The sequence below is a fragment of the Prionailurus viverrinus genome, unplaced genomic scaffold (genome assembly GCF_022837055.1).
Source record: "Prionailurus viverrinus isolate Anna unplaced genomic scaffold, UM_Priviv_1.0 scaffold_80, whole genome shotgun sequence".
NCBI classification, from domain to species: Eukaryota; Metazoa; Chordata; class Mammalia; order Carnivora; family Felidae; genus Prionailurus; species Prionailurus viverrinus.
The window spans coordinates 51-21,375 of NW_025927642.1; the positions used below are offsets into that span (position 1 = coordinate 51).

Sequence of the window (21,325 nt, forward strand, 5' to 3'; positions counted from 1 at the left end):
AAAATTTATTCACTTAAAGTTCATTTTGACTGGTGCTATAGAAGGCATTATGGGACATCTGGTAACTGAGCACTAACCAATCTTTAATACACCTAATACTGTGCTTAATAAAGTAGCCTCAAGGTCAAGAACAAGAGGGTAGCATGAAAAAGGAAAGAAAAAAGATGGAAATGCTTAAACTGTGATATATCCATAAAATGGAACACTCTGAAGAAGTTAAAAACCGTATGTACTTGGATGGAGCTTCCAAAGAGATTAAAAAAAACCCCAGCAAATTATAGAGCAAGATGCACTGTAATAGAATTTATGTGCTCCCTACCCCCCAAACAATTAGATATTTCTATAAGCACATAAATATTATATATAAATGCATATAAATATGCTAAAAGGACATAATTTCTAGGGAAGGAATTGACAGATCAAGGGTGATTTTTGTTTTACTCTTATTAAGAATGTTACATCCGTTCTTTTTCTTTTTCTACTGTACTATTAAAAATGTTTGCAAAAAGAAAGCATATATGAATGAGTAAAATAATTAAAGTTTTTTTTTTTACAAAAGGAGAAAGCAGAGACATAAATATTCAGAGACATTATGCCATTGTTAAACGGAAAATGAACAATTTTTCTCATTAAGTGACAGGTTGTTAAATACCAGGAATTGATAAACTTTTGTACCTGTCATTTTAAACAAGGTCTGCAGTTCATAGTTTGGGCGTGATGGAGTGGGATGGGTACAGGGTTAGCAGGTACAGGGCCTGCATTCTACTCCTTGGTGGCCTCTGGACTTGGCCAATCACTTAATGTTGCGGAATCTCAGGCTCTGTAAAATCTACAAAGCGGGGAGAACAGTAACATTTAGGTCATGACATTGTTGTGAAAATTTGTTGTTGACTGTTGTGAGATGGCAGTGTGCCACAGATCATGAAGTTCTATGCTTTATACTTTGAAATATACCATGGGATTTCAATGCAGAGTATACTCTAAGGGTTCTGCTAAAGGAGACCAAGATTAATCAGTAAATAGAAAAATATGAACAAAAATGGTTTAAAAGTTAGAATTTATTTCACAATGCACAAATGATTTGCAAATCTTATGGATCACTTGGAGCCATATGTGAAAAACAGTAGCTCCTCTTTTCTTCCTGGAATGTCTAACATGCTCATTTGTTGCCCAGGTAGTGCAAGCTGTGTCTAGTCAAGGAATTCAAGCTAATTTTAACTTCAACCAGAAATAAAAGTCAAACACCATACCACAGTCTGAAACCAAATACACAGAGTGTTGTTGTTGTCATTGTTTAAGATCGTGTCTACCAGAAATAATTTGTATACAGTTACTTACGAATCAGTATGAAAAAAAAGAATAAAGGTCATTTAAGATAACATAAGTATTAACTCTCTAAACTTCCCAAAGCAATGTAAACACAAAACCACCTGTTCCTAGTAATGAGTTAAGCATCCAAATAATACATTAAACAAGATGCAGGAAATACATTTCAGCCCCTAGAACTTGACTTTGAGGAGAGGCAAGGGAGTCACAGAAAAATAAGCCAAGTTCTACTAGGAAAGTGTCTACCTCCTTTCATCTGTGGCCCTCTATCGCAACCACCTTTTGGAAACGACAGCTACATGGAAAACAAACACAGTAACAGAAAAGGTGGTGCATGACATTTAATTTAATCAATAAGTCAGTAAGAAAAGTGAAGTTATTTTCATAAACAACAAGCATTTGAGACTGGGTTTATGGAACAGTGACGTGAGCTTAGTAGACCCTATTTCTGTATTTGTTTCAGTTGCAAAGTATCAAAAAAGTCCTAATTCACACTAGGAAATGGAGTTATTTAATAACTCACCTTGAAATACAAAGATGCTCTTCAATGTATCGAGATGGCCTTACTGTGGCCTCTGCACAAAAACAGTTAACCTGGTACTGATGTCTGCTGGATTTCCGTGTTTTAACATGTTATAAGAGACATATTTGAGTTGGTCGGTTTTTACTTTTTTTCAGTTAAAATATATTTAAAGGTTAAATGTTAACAAAGGGTTTCAACACAGTTTGAATATCAATGCCTTAAGAAATGAGTTGCTTTGTTTTTGTGTGAAATCTGACTTTTTGAAACTCTCCTCTAGGCTTCCATGAGTCCCTACTCTTTGTGTATCCACTCACCCCTCCTGGCCATTGCTTGTCTCTTTCCCAAGCTTTTGTGCTGCACCTGCCCCGAAGTGACACTTCTATCTTGTGTTCTCATTTCTCACGCCCTCAGTTACCATTACGTATGCTGACAGCTCCCAAGCATCGATCTCCAGTTCATATATTTCTTCTAAGCTCCATCCAGACTCACATCTCCATCTGGCTAGTCCATTGGCACCTTAAACTCAAAACAAAATTAACTCATCATTCATCTTGCTTTGTCTTGCCTCCTTGCCTCCACCCAAACTAAACCCCTCCACATCTTGAATTTACTCTCAGTAAATGAGGCTGGTCAACTCAAGAGATCTAGCAATCATCCTGCATTCTTTGCTTTTCCTTGCCATCTACATTAGGCAAGAAGTCCTACTGATTCTACCTCCTAAATGCCCTCTGAATCCATTCCATCTTCTCCATTTCCATTGTCACTGCCATATTGCAGCCTTTCAAGAGAGAATGCTGGGATTTGCCTAACTGCCTAGACTTATAGAACATATATAAATGTTAAATATGTGTGTATGTATATATATATATATATATATATATATATATATATACATACACACATACACTTAATGTTTATTTATTTGAGAGACAGAACACACACACGAGTGGGGGAAGGGATAGAGAGGGAGAGAGAATCTCAAGCAGTCCCCCAGCTCTCAGCAGAGAGCCTGATGTGAGGCTCGATCTCACCAATGGTGAGATCATGACCTGAGCCAAAATCAAGAGTTGGACGCTTAACTGAGTGAACCACCCAGGTACCCTCAGAACATATTTTTTATTACATCACTTCTTTACAAAAAAATCCTTCACTATCTCTGTATTACTTTCAGAATAAAACCCGAATCTTCCATATGACTTACAAAGACTTTACTGGTCTACCCTTTGCCGCCTCCTCTACCACCATCTTGCTATATCTCCTTCCCTAACATCCTGTGTTTCAGTTCACTAACCCATTCTAATTTTCTCAATGTCTCAATGCTTTCATCTCTCTGGGCCTTTGCACATGACATACTCTGAAATTCTCTGAGATTTTACCCCTTCTTCAACCAGCTAGCTCCTACTCCTTCTTCAAGATTCAGTCGGGAATCTTCAGTCTTTTGGGAAAGACTCCACAACTCCTCTTTTCTCTGGGCTCCCTCATAATAGCGCTCTTTTTGTTTTGTTTTTTAATGTTTATTTATTCTTGAGAGAGACACAGAGCATGAGTGGGGGAGGGGGAGAGACAGAGACATAATCTGAAGCAGGCTCCAGGCTCTGAGCTGTCAGCACAGACCCCGATGCGGGGCTTGAACTCACAAGCCGTGAGATCATGACCTGAGCTGAAGTCGGATGCTCAACCAACTGAGCCACTCAGGCGCCCCAATAGTGCTCTCCTTTATGATAGCACTTGCATACTGTGAAGTAACTGTCTGTATCCTACACTGGATTAGGAGACTCTCTGGTCTCTATTCCAAAATGGGGCATAGGACATGGTCTGTACTCAATAAATATTCTAGGTTAGAGAGTAAAAGGTCTAAGTGAGATATCGAGGGATCATTCATAGGTCTGTTAACAAACATTGACCCCACAGCTTGATTTCCAGTGAGATGGCATTTTACTCTGAGTCTTTGAAATTAACGCAACTGAAACCCAATCCTACCTCAAAGAGTTAAACGTAAAATTACCATATTGTCCAGCAATTCCATTCCTATACATATACCCAAATAAATGAAAGCAGGGACCCAAACAATTTGTAAATGAAGGTTCACTGAAGAATCATTCACAACAGCCAAAAGGTAGAAATGACCCAAGAGTCTATCAACAGATGAATGGAAACAAAATGTGGTATATCCATACAATGGGGTGAAATTCTGATATATGCCACAATATGGACAAACCTTGAAAAGTTTATGCTAAGTGAAATAAATAAGCCAGACACAAAAAAGACAAATATCGTATGATTCCATCGGTATCACCTAAAATCTAGGCCATGAGATACTTCTGCAGCTGATCTAACGATGTGATCAACCTGGAGCGGCCTTGACTTCTGTGCAACCAGAATTGACCACAAAGTCACCTAACTAACACTGACTGCAAAACCCACATCCTGCTGAACTAGTGTTTAGTCTTGGGGGATGAGTTTTACAGGTTTACAGCTTATTTCACTAAGGAATTTAAGAGACGAATGGTCCTCCCAAGGTCTTTATAGTTATAAATAGTTCCTACTTAAATTTTATTGACTGGAACTCTGCATAACAAGTGCACTGTCCTTGGATTATCTGAAGTTTTTAAGTTAAAAAAAATTGGAACTAAAACACACTGCATAAATATGATCTGCAAACAAAGTACCATTTGCAACCAAGTGATAGCAAGCACTGTAAACACCAACGGAGGCTGAAGGACAAAGTTCAAAAGGAGGAAATATAAAATATACAGTTAAGAAGTACCCTAGCAGATATTCTAGAAACAAGGCAGTCAAGCTAGAGGGAAAAACTGTACCAGAAACATGAACAAGATCTCCACCTTCTGACTGGCGTACTGGACGACCAGACTGATCTCTGTAGCAACCCAGCAGGTGAAATCATCTGAGCCTCTTCCCTTTCTTTCCCTCATCCCCCTCGCAAAGGAACACCCCTGCAAGGGCCCCTATACATAGAAATGAAATGTCAAACAGTTAGTACAGTGTCCGTCACATGGCACAGATTCAACAAACACTCCTTTCTGTTCCACTTCACACTGAGGTTGTTGAGAAATCATTTACTTCAAGAGCACCTGCTTTCTGGCCATGTTTTATGAAACAGTCATTCCATTTAAGGTGTAACAATCAAATAAGTCCTACACACAAGTCATGTAGATAAGAACTTACTATACATGCATATATAGTAGCATAGTTATAAAACATAGATAACAAGATAAAACCTTGACTTTTGGTGGAAAAAATACTCACAAAAGACATTTTCCTGTGGTACAGAAATGGGCTTAATTTTGCATCTATTAGGTACTCATTATCATCTTAATTTGGTGTTACTAGGAGAAAGCAGAGTACTATTTCTATCCCTGGGTAGATCTGATGCGAAAAGAATTAAAAAAAAATTTTTTTAATGTTTTATTTATTTTTAAGACAGAGAGAGACTAAGCATGAGTGGGGATGGGGCAGAGAGAGAGGGAGACACAGAATCTGAAGCAGGCTCCAGGCTCTGAGCTGTCAGCACAGAGCCCGACGCGGGGCTCGAACTCACAAACTGTGAGATCATGACCTGGGCCGAAGTCGGACACTCAACCGACTGAGACACCCGGGCACCCCTGATGTGAAAAGAATTGGCAAAAGTTGGTCAGAATTCACAGAATGGTGAGTTCTGAATGAGAGGTGTCTTCTGTTAGGTTATAAATGCTGACAATACAAATGACAGGATCTTCTGAAAGCCCTTAAAATTCATTAAGGCAACCCCAACTTGTTTAGTGAAAAACGACAATGTCTCTGGCTAGCCTGACCTGCCTTAGATAGATAAAGACTGAGGGCAGCGCGCTCCCACTCTTTGCTGGCCCTGCTTTCTCAAAAAATATCCTCTCCTCCTCCAGATAAGCTCCTGCCACCTGCTGGAATGTGTTCTTTCATCCAAAGGATAGAAGGGACCTTAATGAGATCAGAGAATTGACCAGAAATAAACTGGGAGCTTGTGGCCTTTTCCCTATTCTAGTACAGATGCAATTTCTCTACCTGGGTCACCTGTTTTGGGTAAAAATAACTTCAAATGTTTCTTTTCTATCTAGCGAAGCAGAAATCACTAGGCAGTGCAGTGCTGATTTGAGTTTTGAGGTTTTTTTCTTGGATAAAATTGTTAGCTATTTTACTAGGTAATATATGAACAACAAACCATTTCTTTAATTCAATAATGATGCTTACATTTCTGTGACATGTGCATATCAATTTCCCATAAAGAAAAACTGTTGTCAAAATGTAAGGTCCAATTTTAGGTTGGAAAAAATGTATTTCACAATCTAAAGTAGGGTGAATGATTCACCTGCTTCCATTCTAAAATTACCCTTTTCTAGTAGTTTAAAAAATATTCTCTCATTTGAAAATTATCTTCTCAACCAATACTTACTATAGTACAGCATCCTACTTGAGAAAAAAAAATTTTTTAAACATGTCATTCTGAACTACTTCTTACCTGAAAGCTTCCTCAAGATTTTATATAAATTAATTTACCTTATGAATGATAAGGAAACAGAGCTAAACATGAAGAAGACAAAAATTCAATGAAGACTATTCCAGGACTTCATGCACAGCTTATCGGGAATGGTAAAATCATTTGATACCCAATAAACGACACAATTTCTTAAAAAACAAAACACTGCCACCAAACAAGTTTTGCCTCTGGCCAGTGTCCCTTCCAGAACAGACAGAAAACCAGGTCTGCAGGGAGAGAGCAGCTGAGATGCTCACTCCACAGTTAAACACAAACATGGAAGGCCAGAGCACACATGTGAGAGAATACATTTAATTTTAACAGGGCAGAAAAGGAGCTTTAAAAGGTGGTAGTTTAATTTCGAGTGTCCCTTTTATTTCCACTTGAAAAAAAACCTGCAAGCTTTTCCTCTAATTGCTTCCCAGCAGTTAAATGAGAGCAAAACATGAAATCCATGACAGGGCTGAAGCTCTTCTGTGAGGACAAGGACGGATGTAACTTCATGAACTTTTTTTTAATCTGCAGAAAGAAAGGGAGAAAAGAGCGCGAGAGAAGCAGCGAGAGACAAAGAGGGAGAGGAGAGAGAGAGGAGAAACAAAAACTAATTTTCCAGGCAGGGAGATACTCATAAAACCGTTTATGTCAAAGTTAGGATTTCACAACATAACACACTAAATGTGAAATCCAGTAGCACCTGTAGGAGTTGAGCAAATGCTGCCATCACTTAAATGCCTTTTAAAAAGTATCTGTAAAAGACTGAAGGAAAAAGAAGATAAAGTACATTCTCCAGAGAACAACAAATGTATTTCAAAATAAAAACTGTATTTTTGTTTTTCCTTTTTTTCAGTTGTTTTTTGTACAAGAATTCATAATTATCATATAGTAACTTATACACAATGGGATCGATCTCTGCTCTCCTTTTCTGTGTCACTTCAAGTCCATGTTCAGGCTACAGTCCCCAGCATCATTTTCTGATAAATATATTACCACAGTTTGATCTAAATATAGATACATCATATAATACTTGTCTCTGGGAAAAATCAAATTTTAATATGCAAACTTTTATTTCTATAATACAGAAATGGAGAAAACTACAGTAGGCACACAACCTAATTATGACTTGTAGATGACGATTTCTAGATACTCTCCTACTGTAAATGAATACTGAAAACAGTCTTACTAAGAAGATTTTATTTATATGTGCACTTGTGTCCACCTTATCCCATGTACTGTACACGTCTAAAGACAATCTGGGAATTTAAAGGTGCAGCCCTCAAGTTGTTAAATCCCTAAAAAAAGAAAAAAAAATTAGGCCTTATTGGACAAGGAAAAAACTCACAAAATTTCCAATTTTAAATTTCTTATCAGTAGGAAAATATTAAAAATAATTTTCTGTATATACATATGGGTATATGTATATATTGAATTACACACATGTCTCACATATCAGTACAATTCAAGTGGAGACATTTTGGTGAGTTATTTTCCCATTAAATGACAACTATGTCAAAATTTAAAAATATCTTATTACATCATTAAAATAATTCACTTACCATTTCAATAGCTTATACTGTTTTTTTTTTTTTATTTTTAACTCTTCATAACTAAATTCCCTGATCCCTAGTGTTAAATCCCCTATTTAAATTAAAATCTGGTGCTCTTTATTACTCAGAAACTGATGGATAAAATCACATCTACTTCAAAATTCCATCAATCAAATAATTTTATTACCTGATTTATCAGAGAAATATCTCAGCTCTGAGCTTGTGTACCTAAATCATCCTCCCTATAATAAACAGGTGAGGAAAATATCCTAAAATAGATGGAGGTAACTTACATGATGTTATAGCACATATAATACATGATGATTAAGTGTCTGATATAAACTGTTCAGAGACACCTGAAAACTCACTTTAGAAACTAACTTTAGAAACAAACCATTTATTTTTCACTCTAATATAAATTAATATGTATGTATTTACATACATACACATACATATATAAAACAAAATTGTCTAGTGTTGCGTTGCTGCTTGTGAGTGAAAAAATGGTTACAAATCGATTAATTAGCTTAATTTTGTACTTAACAATTCAATTGTTTTGGGGTACAAACAAAGTCAGTGCATTCGTAGACTCCACAGAGTCAGATACTCAAGCATACACTTTAAAAAAGAACCCTCCTCAACATCACAGGCATTGTACAGCAAAGATATATGGACTCTGATGCATTCCTAACTCCATAAGCAGACTAGACAGCACTTGGCTCACTTTTAAAATAGCTTCTTCAAAGAAATATAGAAAGAAATGCATGTTTGCTAAAAGTCTTTTAAAATTACATCAAAACAACATTAAAACTTGTTCATTGAGAAGAGCCTGTTGAATTCTTGTTTTGAAATGCCTAGTTAACAGTTCAGAATATTGCCTTGTGAGGTTTGACTAGAGATGTGGTTGATGTGAAGACCCAGACAGAGTACACGGCTCCAACCCCCACAGTCCTCTGATTGGCTGTTTGATGGAAATGGATCCCCTTTAAAATTGCTATACACCTTAAAATGATCTATAATAAACAGTTCCCCAGTAACCATTATTATTTGTAAATTGAAATGCATTGATCATTCAGAAAAGATTTCTTGCAAAATATATAAATAAATGTAACTGCATATTCTGTAAATATACTTAACATTGCTAGACCAGACCGTCGATGACGGGCTGCTGTATTTCAGTACTGTGTGTCAAATTTATTAGAAATTTAAAAAGAAAAATTTCTGAGGGACTCAGCTGCCTTCGTTAGTTGGCTTTAAAATGTGTAATAAAATGGGAGACAATATCTTCTCATAAATACATGGAATCAATGTGGAAAAGTAAACTATACAGCAGACAAGATTAAAGAACACCAGAGTGTACCAGAGTGGTCACCGAGTGAAATTATCTTCCAGTATAAAAAAAGGGAAGAACTCTATACACCCAGTTCTAGTTAAGTATGTTTCAATTAAAGATACAGCTCTCTCTCACTCCTGGCAAGAATTAATTGGTAATGGCACTGCTTCTTAGCAGTGCAAAAATATCCTGAGAAATTATTCAGATTACAACAGAAGACAGGGCTTTCATCACTAAGTTTTTGCACAAAACACAGCTTTAGATATCATAAATAAATTAATTTAAGAAGCAGATAACCTTCACTGTGTTGAACACAAAAAGGGGATGTGACCCAGACATTGTTAATTCTCCCATTGGCTAATATCAGAAAAAAAAGATTGCATTAAGTGTCTATTTATAACTTTCTAGTTAACTATGGCCAATAATATACATGGAGGTAATTTGTAGTTCAAGTTTTCATCTCTTTTTTTTTCCCCAACTAGCTACAAGCTGAATTCTAAAATTTACACTGAAATATACAATTCCAATTTTCAAAAGATCATCCTCCTGGAGGAGGAATGATATTCAATTTTTTTGTGCGATCTTGATGCAGAGCCCAAACAGTCCTATGAAGAGAGACAGTGTATTTTTTAATCAATTGGCACTGAAATTTAACTTTTCTTAGCTGCATTCTAGTAGCTTGGCCAAGTTATCTCGTAACTCTGTTAGTTCAAATATTTTTCCATCAAGAATTTCTAAGAGTGTCTTCAGGTTATTGCGAAAAGCTTCTTGTTCATTCTGACTTTTCTCCAGACGTTGCTCTAAGTCAGACAGCTGTCCCTCCAGGTCTTTGTTCCGAATTTCTACTTCCTTTAGAAACAAAAGTGTGATATATATACACAGGTCAGTTCATGACTTAGAAAGCAATATAACTTTTGTTATTACTAATATTCTGGTAGTTAATGCACGTGGACGAGTAGGAGGATGAGTTTCTGAATCTCAAGGTAGTACCATTTAAAGAGATTTTGAGAATTTTGCCATCTGAGAAATCCATGCGTTTTATGGACAGGCTTGTTCATGAATCCATCCATCCACCCGACAAAAACTTGCTGATTGCTTACTTTGTGCTAGGCAACCCTTCAGGCACTTCAAATACTTAGATAGGATTAAAGACCCATTTTGTGGATTAGCTACATCTCATGTCAATTTCTGCCTGCCTATTCTTCTTATTGCACAATTGCGAACACACTCAGGTGAAAGCAAACAGAGAAAAAGACAAATTTTTTTCTCCTCATTGGCAATTCCTGAGAAAGATTGTGGGAAGACAACAACTTTCTAAAATGTGGTGTTAGGAACCTCTGAGCATGTTCATTATTCTTTGTTTGGCCTATCAAATGGATCGAGGTGGCAGAGCAAACAGCTCAAGGGCTAAAAACTATAGTCAAGATGTGTAATAAGTATACATACGAGGGAATTAGAAAGCTGACATTCCAATATACTGCAAATCATGGAAAGAAGAGAAAACGACAAAAGGGAAGTAAAGGTACATGACAAAATTTTTTTTAAAAAACAGAATGAAGTCCAGCATACTTAAAAATTAGAAGTTATTACTGCTCTAAAAATGTTCCTAAGCATAACAAATATAATAAGTGACTCTAAAACACAAAAGGACATAGTGAGCTAGAGACTTAAATTTGGTTAAAAATTCTAAATGAGAAAAACGGCAGAAAACAGACTATTAACACTTTAAATAAGCTATTCAGATAAGCAATTCATAGAAAGTTATATATTCTTTCTGGAAAGCTCATTTTTTTTTTTTTTTAAAGTAGGTTCCACACCCAGCATGATGTCCAACACAGGACTTCAATTCACAACCCAGAGATCAAGAGTTCAAAGCTTAACTGACTAAGCCACCTAGGTACCCCAGGAAACCTCACTTTTTAAATTTTTCAAATGTAATTTATTTTTGAGAAAGAGAACACAAGCAGGGGGGAGAGAGAGAGAGAGAGAGAGAGAGAGAGAGAGAGAGAGAGAGAGACACAGAATCCAAAGCAGGCTCCAGTCTGTGAGCTGTCAGCACAGAGCAGGGCTTGAATCCATGGACTGTGAGATCGTGACCTGAGCCAAAGCCGAACACTTAACCAAGTGAGCCACCCAGGCGCCCCTTAAATTTTTTAAAAGTTTATTTATTTTTGAGAGACAGAGACAGAGCATAAGCAGGAGACGGATAGAGAGAGAGGGAGATACAGAATCTGAAGCAAGCTCCAGGCTCTGAGCTGTCAGCACAGAGCCCAACACAGGGCTCGTTCCACGAACTATGGGATCACTACCTGAGCTGAAGTCTGACGCTTAACCAACTGAGCCACCCAGGCGCTCCCAGGAAAGCTCACTTTTACATCTGAGAGGAATTAAGTGATTGACACAAATTATATTTACATATATAAATTATATGGAACAAAGACAAAATTTTGGTGTTAATACAATATGAATCAGCCCGAGAAAACATTATGTTTCAAGTGTTAATGCATCATTTAAGTGTAAATCTCTAAAAAAATTACAGCAAGTCTAAAGGGTGGTAGAACACTTTTTTTTAATTTTTGAAAGAATCCGGTAAATGTTAAATGAAAAAAACAATACCAAGCAGCAGAGTGCAAATAGACAAAAATTGGTATGCATGAGGACAACCACTGGAAATTACTGTACATAATAGGAAATGGTTGCAGTTGTTAGGATTATGGGTATTTTTACTTTTTATATTTACTTCTCTTACAATACCTGTAAAAATTCAACTTTTGAGAAAAATAACTGGGAATTTGGCTTGAATACACAGAAGAAAGTAATCCTGATCTAGGATTCTGAACATAAATGTTCACTTATTCTGACAGAAATAACTAAGAGAAAGGCCTAAGCAAGAATGTCACAGAGGAGCTGCAAGAACCTGGGAAAATATAATAAAGTAATACAGCAGCTCAAATGAGTTATAAATGAAGAATTTAAGAAATCCCAATCTAATATTAAAGCATTTACTGATGAGCGGCACCTGGGTGGCTCAGTTGGTTAAGTGTCCGACTTTGGCTCAGGTCACCATCTCACGGTTTGTGGTTGGAGCCCGACGTTGGGCTCTGTGCCGACAGCTCAGAGCCTGAGTCTGCTTCAGATTCTGTGTCTCCCTGTCTCTCTGCCCCTCCCCTGCTCATGCTCTGTCTCTCTCTCAAAAATAAACAAACATTAAAAAAAAGTTTAAAAAAAAAAGCATTTACTGTTAGATATTTCCCAGTATGTTTCTAATCTTTTTCCTTTGAATAATCCACAAAGAGAAGATAAGTAAACTGAGAGCAGGATCTGAAACCAACAAAATACTTATAAATTCATAGGCACATTCATGGAGGCTCCAAACTATGAGGGAGAAAAAAGAGCCTGGGATCAAATGTAAAAATTCCACTCATGATTGCACAGTATGCTCTCTTGCTTGCTTAAACAATAAGCTTAAGAGTAGAATGTTTCCAACTATAAAAATAGACCAAATGTCATTCACTAGAAAACACCCACTTCACCAGGCACCACCCATTATGCCCTCTAAAGCCTTCCTTAAAATGAAAGCCTTCTTTGTTCTCCTTGCCAATCAATGAAACATCCAAACATTTTCAATGGAAGCATGCAAAACACCAAATTTCCTCAGCTATTAAAATTGCACTGTTCTCTCTAGACAGAGTTTCATACTCTCAACCATTTCTCTGATTGGAGGAATTTTAGTAGGCAGGTAACAAAAGGGATCCAATACAGTGCTGACAGTGCTGGTCTATTCTGAAGCAGAGAATATAATCCTAGAGCAAGAATGGCCAACGCTGTGCACATGGGCCAACACAAGGCAATTGGAGCCCTGGTTTGTGGGCACTTCCCAGTAGTCCACCTTATGTCCATGTTTTCCAAGCCTCTTCTTGCCGTTTATTCTCACTCCTAACTTATTCTTCTACTTATAACCACTTGTGTGCTACTAATTTCCTCTTCTCCTTCCCTGACAGGTAACCATGTGCCAGGGGCATCCAGACCTGGTTCAGTCCTCATAAAGCAATGGAGGCCCTTCGAATGTTTTAAAGGGCAATAATTCAAAGTATAAAGGGGTGTCTGGGTGGCTCAGATGGTTAAGCATCCGGTCCTTGATTTCAGCTCAGGTTATGATCTCATGGTTGGTGAGTTCGAACCCCATGTTGGGTTCGGTGCTGACAGTGCTTGAGGTTCTCTCTCTCCCTCTTTCTCTCTCCCTTAGCAATAAATAAATATTTTAAGAAAAAAGTATAAAATCTTAATGGGTAGAAGGTCACTTTCTGTGTTAGATATAGAGCCTAAACACTAGAGTGATTAAAAAAATTTTTTTTACAGAGGCTCCTGGGTGACACAGTCGGTTAGGCATCTGACTTGCATCTCAGGTCATGATCTCACAGCTCATGGGTTCAAGCCCCACGCTGGGCTCTGTGCTGACAGCTCAGAGCCTGGAGCCTGCTCCAGATTATGTGTCTCCCTCCCTCTCTCTGCCCCTCCCCTGCTCACACTCTTTCTCTCCCTCTCTCTCAAAAATAAATAAACATTAAAAAAAATTTATACAATTATTACCATCATAAATGGGACCAGATCAGGTTCATTTTCTAACAGTTTAAATCCTGCATTTTTAATCTAAATAAAAGTTACAGGAAAATTGTCTTGGATATCTGATTCACATCTTAAGCTGATATAAGTAAGATATACTGCCCTATTAGATCATCAACCTTCATATGTAACAAGACATATATAAATCATCAAAACAAGAACTAGTATTTCAACAGAAAAAAAGGGGCAACAGACACACACACACACAAATTTTGAAGAAGAGCTATTTAACAATTATTTACTAAGCATCTTCTATGTACTAGAAATAGAGATAAAGCAGAGAATAAACAAAGATGGTTCTTGTTTGAATGCAGCATGCAATCTAGATTGAGGATACTTGCAACAAAAAGCAAACAAAACAGACTTCCGGGAAGCTGAAGTAATGGTGACTGCATATAATGAAATCTCCTAACCATCCTCCCTAACTAAATAAATCAATGACAAGAATAAAACCACACAAACTTCACAACTTCAAAGTTACTAGAAGAAATAGAACAATACAAACTTCAATTTCCAGCAAAGACATTTCCCAAGCTTTCTCTCTTACCTGTCTCCCAAAAAGTGAGTGGTTTTAAACTAAGAATTTGTAAACTACCCAAAACTGCCACTCAGTCCACCAAATACAAAGATGTGACATATCTTCATCTACGGAAACTATAGTAAAATGAAAACAGAAAATGAAACTCTAGACACTTCACTGAATGAAAATACAAGTCCCCACAAAAAACCAACTATGAAGCACAAGAAAACAGAAGACTCCACTCGAAATTAAATATCATCAAACAGGGCACCTGGCTGGCTCAGTCAGAAGAGCATGGGACTCTTGGGCACAAAGGTAGCTCAGTCAGTTAAGTCTCCAACTCTTGATTTCGGCTCAGGTCATGATCTCATGCTTTGTGAGTATGAGGCGTAAGTTGGGCTCTGCACCAACAGCGTTGAGCCTCTTTGGGATTGTCTCTCCCTCTCTCTGCCTCTTCCTGGCTTGTGCTTGTTCTCTCCCTCTCTCTCTCTCTCAAAATAAGTAAATAAACTTGAAAAAAATATTTTTTTTAAAAAAGGGAAAGAGCATGGGATTCTTGATCTTAGGGTCATGAGTTTGAGCTTCATGTTGGGTGTAGACATTACACCCAAAATAAACTTTAAATACTGTCAAGCATTCAAAATAGAGCCCGAGTCAGATATTAAACACAAAAAACAGAAATGGGCCAAAAAAACAAAAAAAAATGAGGAGTGATTAAAGCTTGATAGAAACAGAAGGAAAAGGCAAAATCACATCAGAAATAAAGACTGAATTATAAAATAAAAAAATACATTTGCAAAAAAATACAGTTTATTCAATTATTATTTTTCAACACTCAAGGGAATGTGGGGTGGCTGGGTGGCTCAAGTCAGTTAAGTGTCCGACTTCAGCTCAGGTCATGATCTCACAGTTCATGAGCTCAAGCTCCAAGATTGGGATTTCCACTGTCAGCTTGGAGCCTGGAGCCTGCTTCATATCCTCTCTCTCCCTCTCTCTCTGTCTGTCCCCTGCCCGTATTCTCTCTCTCTCTCTCTCTCTCTCTCTCTCTCTCAATTAAATAAACATTTATATTAAAAAAATCAGAGAGAAAGTGGTTGAAACAGAAGACAAAAAAATCCAATCCAGTTATGTATCACTGGAGCTTCTGAAGAAGAAAACACCCCAATAAGACAAAGTTAATATTTAAAACTTTTACACAAGAAAACTTCCTGGAAATAAAGGCAGACCTGAATCTACAAATTAAAAGGGCCCACCAAGTACCTGAGAAAACTGACCCTCAACAATCAATTCTCAGAATTATCTTAGTAAAACTATTAGATTTTAAATATAAAGGAAAAATCCCCAGGGCATACAAACAGAATGGGTTCTAAATTTCCAAGGCCAGGCATCTAGACTGGAATAGATTTTTCAAAAGAGACATAAAAACAAGGTAATAGTGGAGCGGCATTTTCAAGAAACTCAAAGAAAGAAAATTACAAACCAAGGATTTTATATCTACCTGTCACCCAAGTACTATGTCTTTTAAAAAAACAGCTTAAAACCATAAGCTCTTCAGGAACCATCCACTAAAGATAAGCTTCATCCAACCAACAGATTATTGTCGAAACTTCAAAGAAAGGACCATGTACTATATGTAATATATATCAAAGAATAAAACAAGGACGGATGATGGTTAAAAAATAATATAAAAATGTTACTAGGGGTGCCTGGGTGGCCCAGTTGGTTGGGTGTCCAACTCATGATTTAGGCTCAAGCCACGATCTTTCTTTTATTTATTTTTTATTTTTTTAAAGTTTATTTATTTATTTGGGGGGAGGGGAGGGACAGAGAGAATCCCAAGCAGGCTCTACACAAAGCCCAACGTGGGGTTCAAACTCATTAACTATGAGATCATGACCTGAGCTGAAATCAAGAGTTGGACACTAAACCGACAGAATTTATCCTGCCCCTTTATTTTTTGTAATGTTTATTTATTCTGAGAGAGAGTGAGAGAGAAAGTGTGCACAACTGAGCACACAAGGGAGTGGTGGGCGGTGGGATGGGTGCACAGAGAGAGGAGGGGTAGAATCCCAAGCAGGCCCTGCACTTTCAGAGCAGAGCCTGATGCAGGGCTTGAACTCAAAAACTGTGAGATCTTGATCTGAGCTGAAATCAAGAGTCAGACACTCACCTGAGAGAACCACCCAGGCATCCCTTTATTTTTTGTAATGCTTATTTATTTACTCTGAGAGAGAGACAGAGAAAGCAAGCAAGCAAGCATGAGCTGGGGATAGGTACAGAGTGAGGAGGGAGAGAATCCCCAATCCCTGAAGTGGGGCTTGAACTCACAAACTGTGAGATCATGACCTGAGCCAAAATCAAGAGTCAGAATGCTTAACTAACTGACTCACCTAGGCACCCCTAAAGCACCTTCTTTTAAACACCTCTTGCATACAAGGTAAATGAAACCAAAATTACAGAATTTCAGGAAATAATGATAATGAAAATACTAAATACCAGAATCTATGGAATACACTTTAGAGCAACAGAGGAAAATCTATAGCCTTACACATGTATAAATAAAAGTGAAAGAATAAAAATAAAGGAATTAAATTCTCTTCTTAAAATGCTAGAAAAAGAATAAAAAGTCAACCAAAATAAAGCATGAAGCAGGAAGAGTAAAGATAAAAGGAGAAATTCATAAGGTAGAGGACAGAAAGACAGTGACACTGATGAACCAAGCCAAATATTTTTAAAATAATTTAACAAAATAGGGGTGCCTGGTTAGCTCAGTCAGTTAAGCATCTGACTTCAGCTCAGGTCATGATCTCACAGTTTGTGAGTTCAAGCCCCGCACTGGGCTCTGTGCTGACAGCTCAGAGCCTGGAGCCTGCTTTAGATTCTGTGTCTCCTCTTTCTGACCCTTCCTTACTCGCACTTTATCTCTCTCTCTCTCTCTCTCTCTCTCTCTCTCTCTCTCTCAAATAAACATTAAAAAACATTTTTTTTTAGGGATGCCTGGGTGGCTCAGTTGGTTAAGCATCTGACTTCGGCTCAGGTCATGATCTCACAGTTTGTGAATTTGAGCCCCACGTCAGGCTCTGTGCTGATGGCTTGGAGTCTGGAGCCTGCTTCAGATTCTATGTCTCCCTCTCTTTCTGCCGTTCCCCTGCTCATACTCTGTCTGTCTCTCTCAAAAGCAAATAAACGTTAAAAAAATTTTTTAATTTAACGAAATGGACATACCATTGCTTAACTTTACTTAATCAAGAAGAAAAGGATAATGAACAACTATATAAAATAGGAGTTCTTGCTGAATATATGAAAGCTAGATGGAAAACTTAAACAGTCCAATAGCTACAGAAGACAGAATAATCCAGGAACTACACAAAAAATGCACCAGGCCCCGATGGTGTCAAAGGAGAGTTTTATTAAATGCTCAAAGATCAGACAGTTGCAATATGACACCCATGACGCCATAGCACAGAAAATGAAGAAAGTGTATGAAGTATAACTGAATTATAACTTTAAAAGAAATTTCTTTTAAATTTTTTTTAATGTTTTATTTATTTTTGAGAGAGGGAGAGACAGAGTGCAAGCTGGGGAGGGATAGAGAGAGAGAGGGCGACACAGAATCTGAAGCAGGTTCCAGGCTCCGAGCTGTCCTCACAGAACCCGACACGGGGCTCAAACTCACGAACTGTGAGATTATGACCTGAGCCGAAGTCAGGACGCTCAACCGACTGAGCCATCCAGGCATCCCCCCCAAAAATTGTTTTTTAAGGGGCACCTGGGTGGCTCATTCGGTTGAGCATCTGAACATGGGATTGTGACCTGAGCTGAAATCAAGAATCAGATGCTCAACCGAGCCACCCAGGCACTCCTGAAGTATAACTTTGTATGAAGTATAACCTTGATACCTAAATCTTATAAATATAGCTTCCCCACAAAGGAAGAAAATTACAGACCAATACTACAAATGAGTATCATGTAAAAATTATAAATAATAAAAGATGAAAATCTAAAACCACATTAAGAGAATAATATATCATAGATAACGGTACTTATTCCAGTAATGCAAGGGTGGTTTGGTATTAGAAAAGCTATTAATAAAACAAAACATATTAATAGATCTAAGGAGGGAATTATGGCTATCTCCAAAGATACTTAAAAAAAGCCATTAACAAAATTCTTGGTAAAAACACCCAAGAAAACAGGAAAGATAGTCTCATAATATGATAAAATATATTTTAGTGTTAAATCCAGCATTTTAATTAATGGAAAAATAAAAGAGGCATTTTCACTAAGATAAGGGACAAAATAAGTCCTTAACTCCACTACTGTTTAACACTATACCATTGTTTTGTTTGTAATGGTTATTTATTTATTTTGAAAGAGAGAGCACATGTGCAAGCATGTGAGTGGGGAAGGGGCAGAGAGAATCGTAACCAGGCTCTGTGCTGACAGCACAGACGTGGGGCTCAATCTCATGACCCTGAGATCATGACCCCAGCCCATATCAAGAGTTGGACACTCAACTGACTGAATCTCAGAGGTGCCCCTTTACTACTGTTTTTAAGGTGTAATTTCACAAGAAAAATCAACAGAGGCATAAGAATTGGAGAAATAAATAAAATTACCTCTGTTTGCAAATTATGTGTTACCGTACCAAAAAAATCTTACTGAATCAGTGCAATAAATGACAAAACAGCCTCAAGTAATAAAATAGTCAGGTAGCAGCATATAAAATAAGCATACAGAATTCAACATATACACACAATAATCAAATACAATGATAGAAAAAAATCCCATTTGAAACAAAACAAGACAAAATATGGATAAACAAGAAATATGCAAAAACACACAAAAAACCTTAAAACACTCCTAAATAAATTTTAAGCAATCCCAATAAAAGTTTTTTATAGAGCTACATTTTTAGTTGACACAAAAACTGGTATTGAAGTTAATACTGAAGTTCATATGATAAAATAAATATGTAAGAATATTTAGAAAAGCAATGAAGAAGAAACGCTGTGAAGATTAACTGGCCTTCCCAGACATTAAAGCTTCTACAATTAATGCAGTGTGGTACTGACACATGAATAGAGTGACCAATGGGGTGGAACAGGAAGTCCAGCAATAGATCAAAATACACATAGAAATCAAGTATCGCCAATCTCTGGAAAAAAGAATGATGTTTTAAATAAATGGTAATGAGATAACTGGACAGGCATTTAGAAAAAGATGGAATTCAGGGGCGCCTGGGTGGCGCAGTCAGTTAAGCGTCCGACTTCAGCCAGGTCACGATCTCGCAGTCCGTGAGTTCGAGCCCCGCGTCAGGCTCTGGGCTGATGGCTCGGAGCCTGGAGCCTGTTTCCGATTCTGTGTCTCCCTCTCTCTCTGCCCCACCCCCGTTCATGCTCTGTCTCTCTCTGTCCCAAAAATAAATAAATGTTGAAAAAAAAAATTAAAAAAAAAAAAAAAAGATGGAATTGGATACCCATCTCATACCATACACAAAAAAATAAACCCCAAGTACTCGAAGATCTAAAGGTAAAAAACGAAACCTTGTAAGTACTAGAGGGAAATATGGATAAATTCCTATATCATCTCAGTTTAGAAGAGTTATCTAACTCTATTATTCACAAGCCACAAGCAAGTAAAGAAAGGAATCAATCTGACTACTACATAATGCAACACTATCTTGGAAAAAGTAAAAAAAACAACAAACTGGGAGAAAATATTTGTAATGTAATCAGATATATAAAGAACTCCTGAATACAAAGAACTCTTGAAAAAGGACCAAAAATCCTACCGAGAAAAGGCAAAAGACATGAACACTCAATCCACACATGTACAAAAAGATACTGAAAAGATCTTTAAGCTTATGAAAGAAGTTTATGTGACTCATAATAATATGAGATACACAAGAGATACCATTTTTCACCTATCACACAATTAAGTAGTATAACAACACATTTTGTTGGTGAGGCTATGGAGACACATGCACTCATGCTGGTGGTATGAGTGAGCACTGCCACAATTCATTATGGAGGGAAACTGGACAATATTTAACAAAACTACTTATGTGTTTATCTTCTCACTAAGAAATCTTGCTTCTAAGAATCTTTCCTGTGGGTGGCTCAGTCAGAAGACCATGAGATTCTTTTTTGTTTTTTTAGTGTTTACTTATTTTTGAGAGAGAGAGAGAGAGAGCGAGCATGCGTGAGGGAGGGACAGAGAGAGAGAGAGACAGAGAGAGAGACAGACAGACAGACACAGGATCCAAAGCAGGCTCCAGGCTCTGAGCTGTCAGCACAGAGCCTGATGTGGGACTCAAACTCACAAACCACAGGATCATGACCTGAGCTGAAGTTGGACACTTAACTGACTGAGCCACTCAGGTACCCAACCATGATTAGTGTACAGATTACTAAAAATCTATCCTGAATATACACCTCCAATGATAACAAAATACCTATGCACAGTATTACTTGTAGTATTGTTGCAGAACACTGGAAATAGCCTAAATACCCATACAAAGGAGTGGCTAAATAAACTATCAACACATAGAAATGAAGTACTATACAACTGTAACAAACATGAACAAGATCTGTATGAACTGACAGAGTGATCTCTACAATATGTTTCAGGTTAAAAAAGCAAAGTGCAAAAGAATAATCTAGTGGATGTAATCATTTAAAAAAGGGGAGGAGAGGGTAAACAAATAGATCTGTTCGTTTGTGTAAAAAGAAACAGAGAAAGGATCAACCAGAAACTAATGTGACTGGTTACCGACGGGTGGCAGATGGATACGGGGGGTGGGAAGAACAGGACAGAAACTAGGGTAGTCTGGACTGAAGGGGCTCATACTTCTCTAAAGACATCTTTCTGAATAGTTCTGATTTTTGGAACCACACTAATGTTTCATATACTCATTAAATGCATGCTATAAAATGAAGAAGAA

At 37.4% G+C, this 21,325-nt stretch overlaps 1 protein-coding gene across 6 annotated transcripts in view; it reads right to left on the bottom strand.

Moving 5' to 3' along the window:
• Nucleotides 1-716: 716 nt before the first annotated feature.
• The window catches only part of LOC125159885 (homer protein homolog 1), a 143,263-nt gene continuing 122,654 nt past the window's right edge, over nucleotides 717-21,325 (bottom strand). The window contains exons 9-12 of one of the 6 annotated variants that reach the window (XR_007149965.1): nucleotides 9,892-10,085; nucleotides 4,693-4,815; nucleotides 2,164-2,371; nucleotides 735-829 (exon numbers count right to left, since the gene is read on the bottom strand). Coding sequence is in view for 4 of the 6 variants with exons in the window: in XM_047848539.1 (XP_047704495.1) it covers nucleotides 9,897-10,085 (189 nt within the window). In the remaining 2 variants the exon portion in view is untranslated. The other 5 variants (XR_007149964.1, XM_047848539.1, XM_047848541.1 and 2 more) reach the window with 5 other exon arrangements.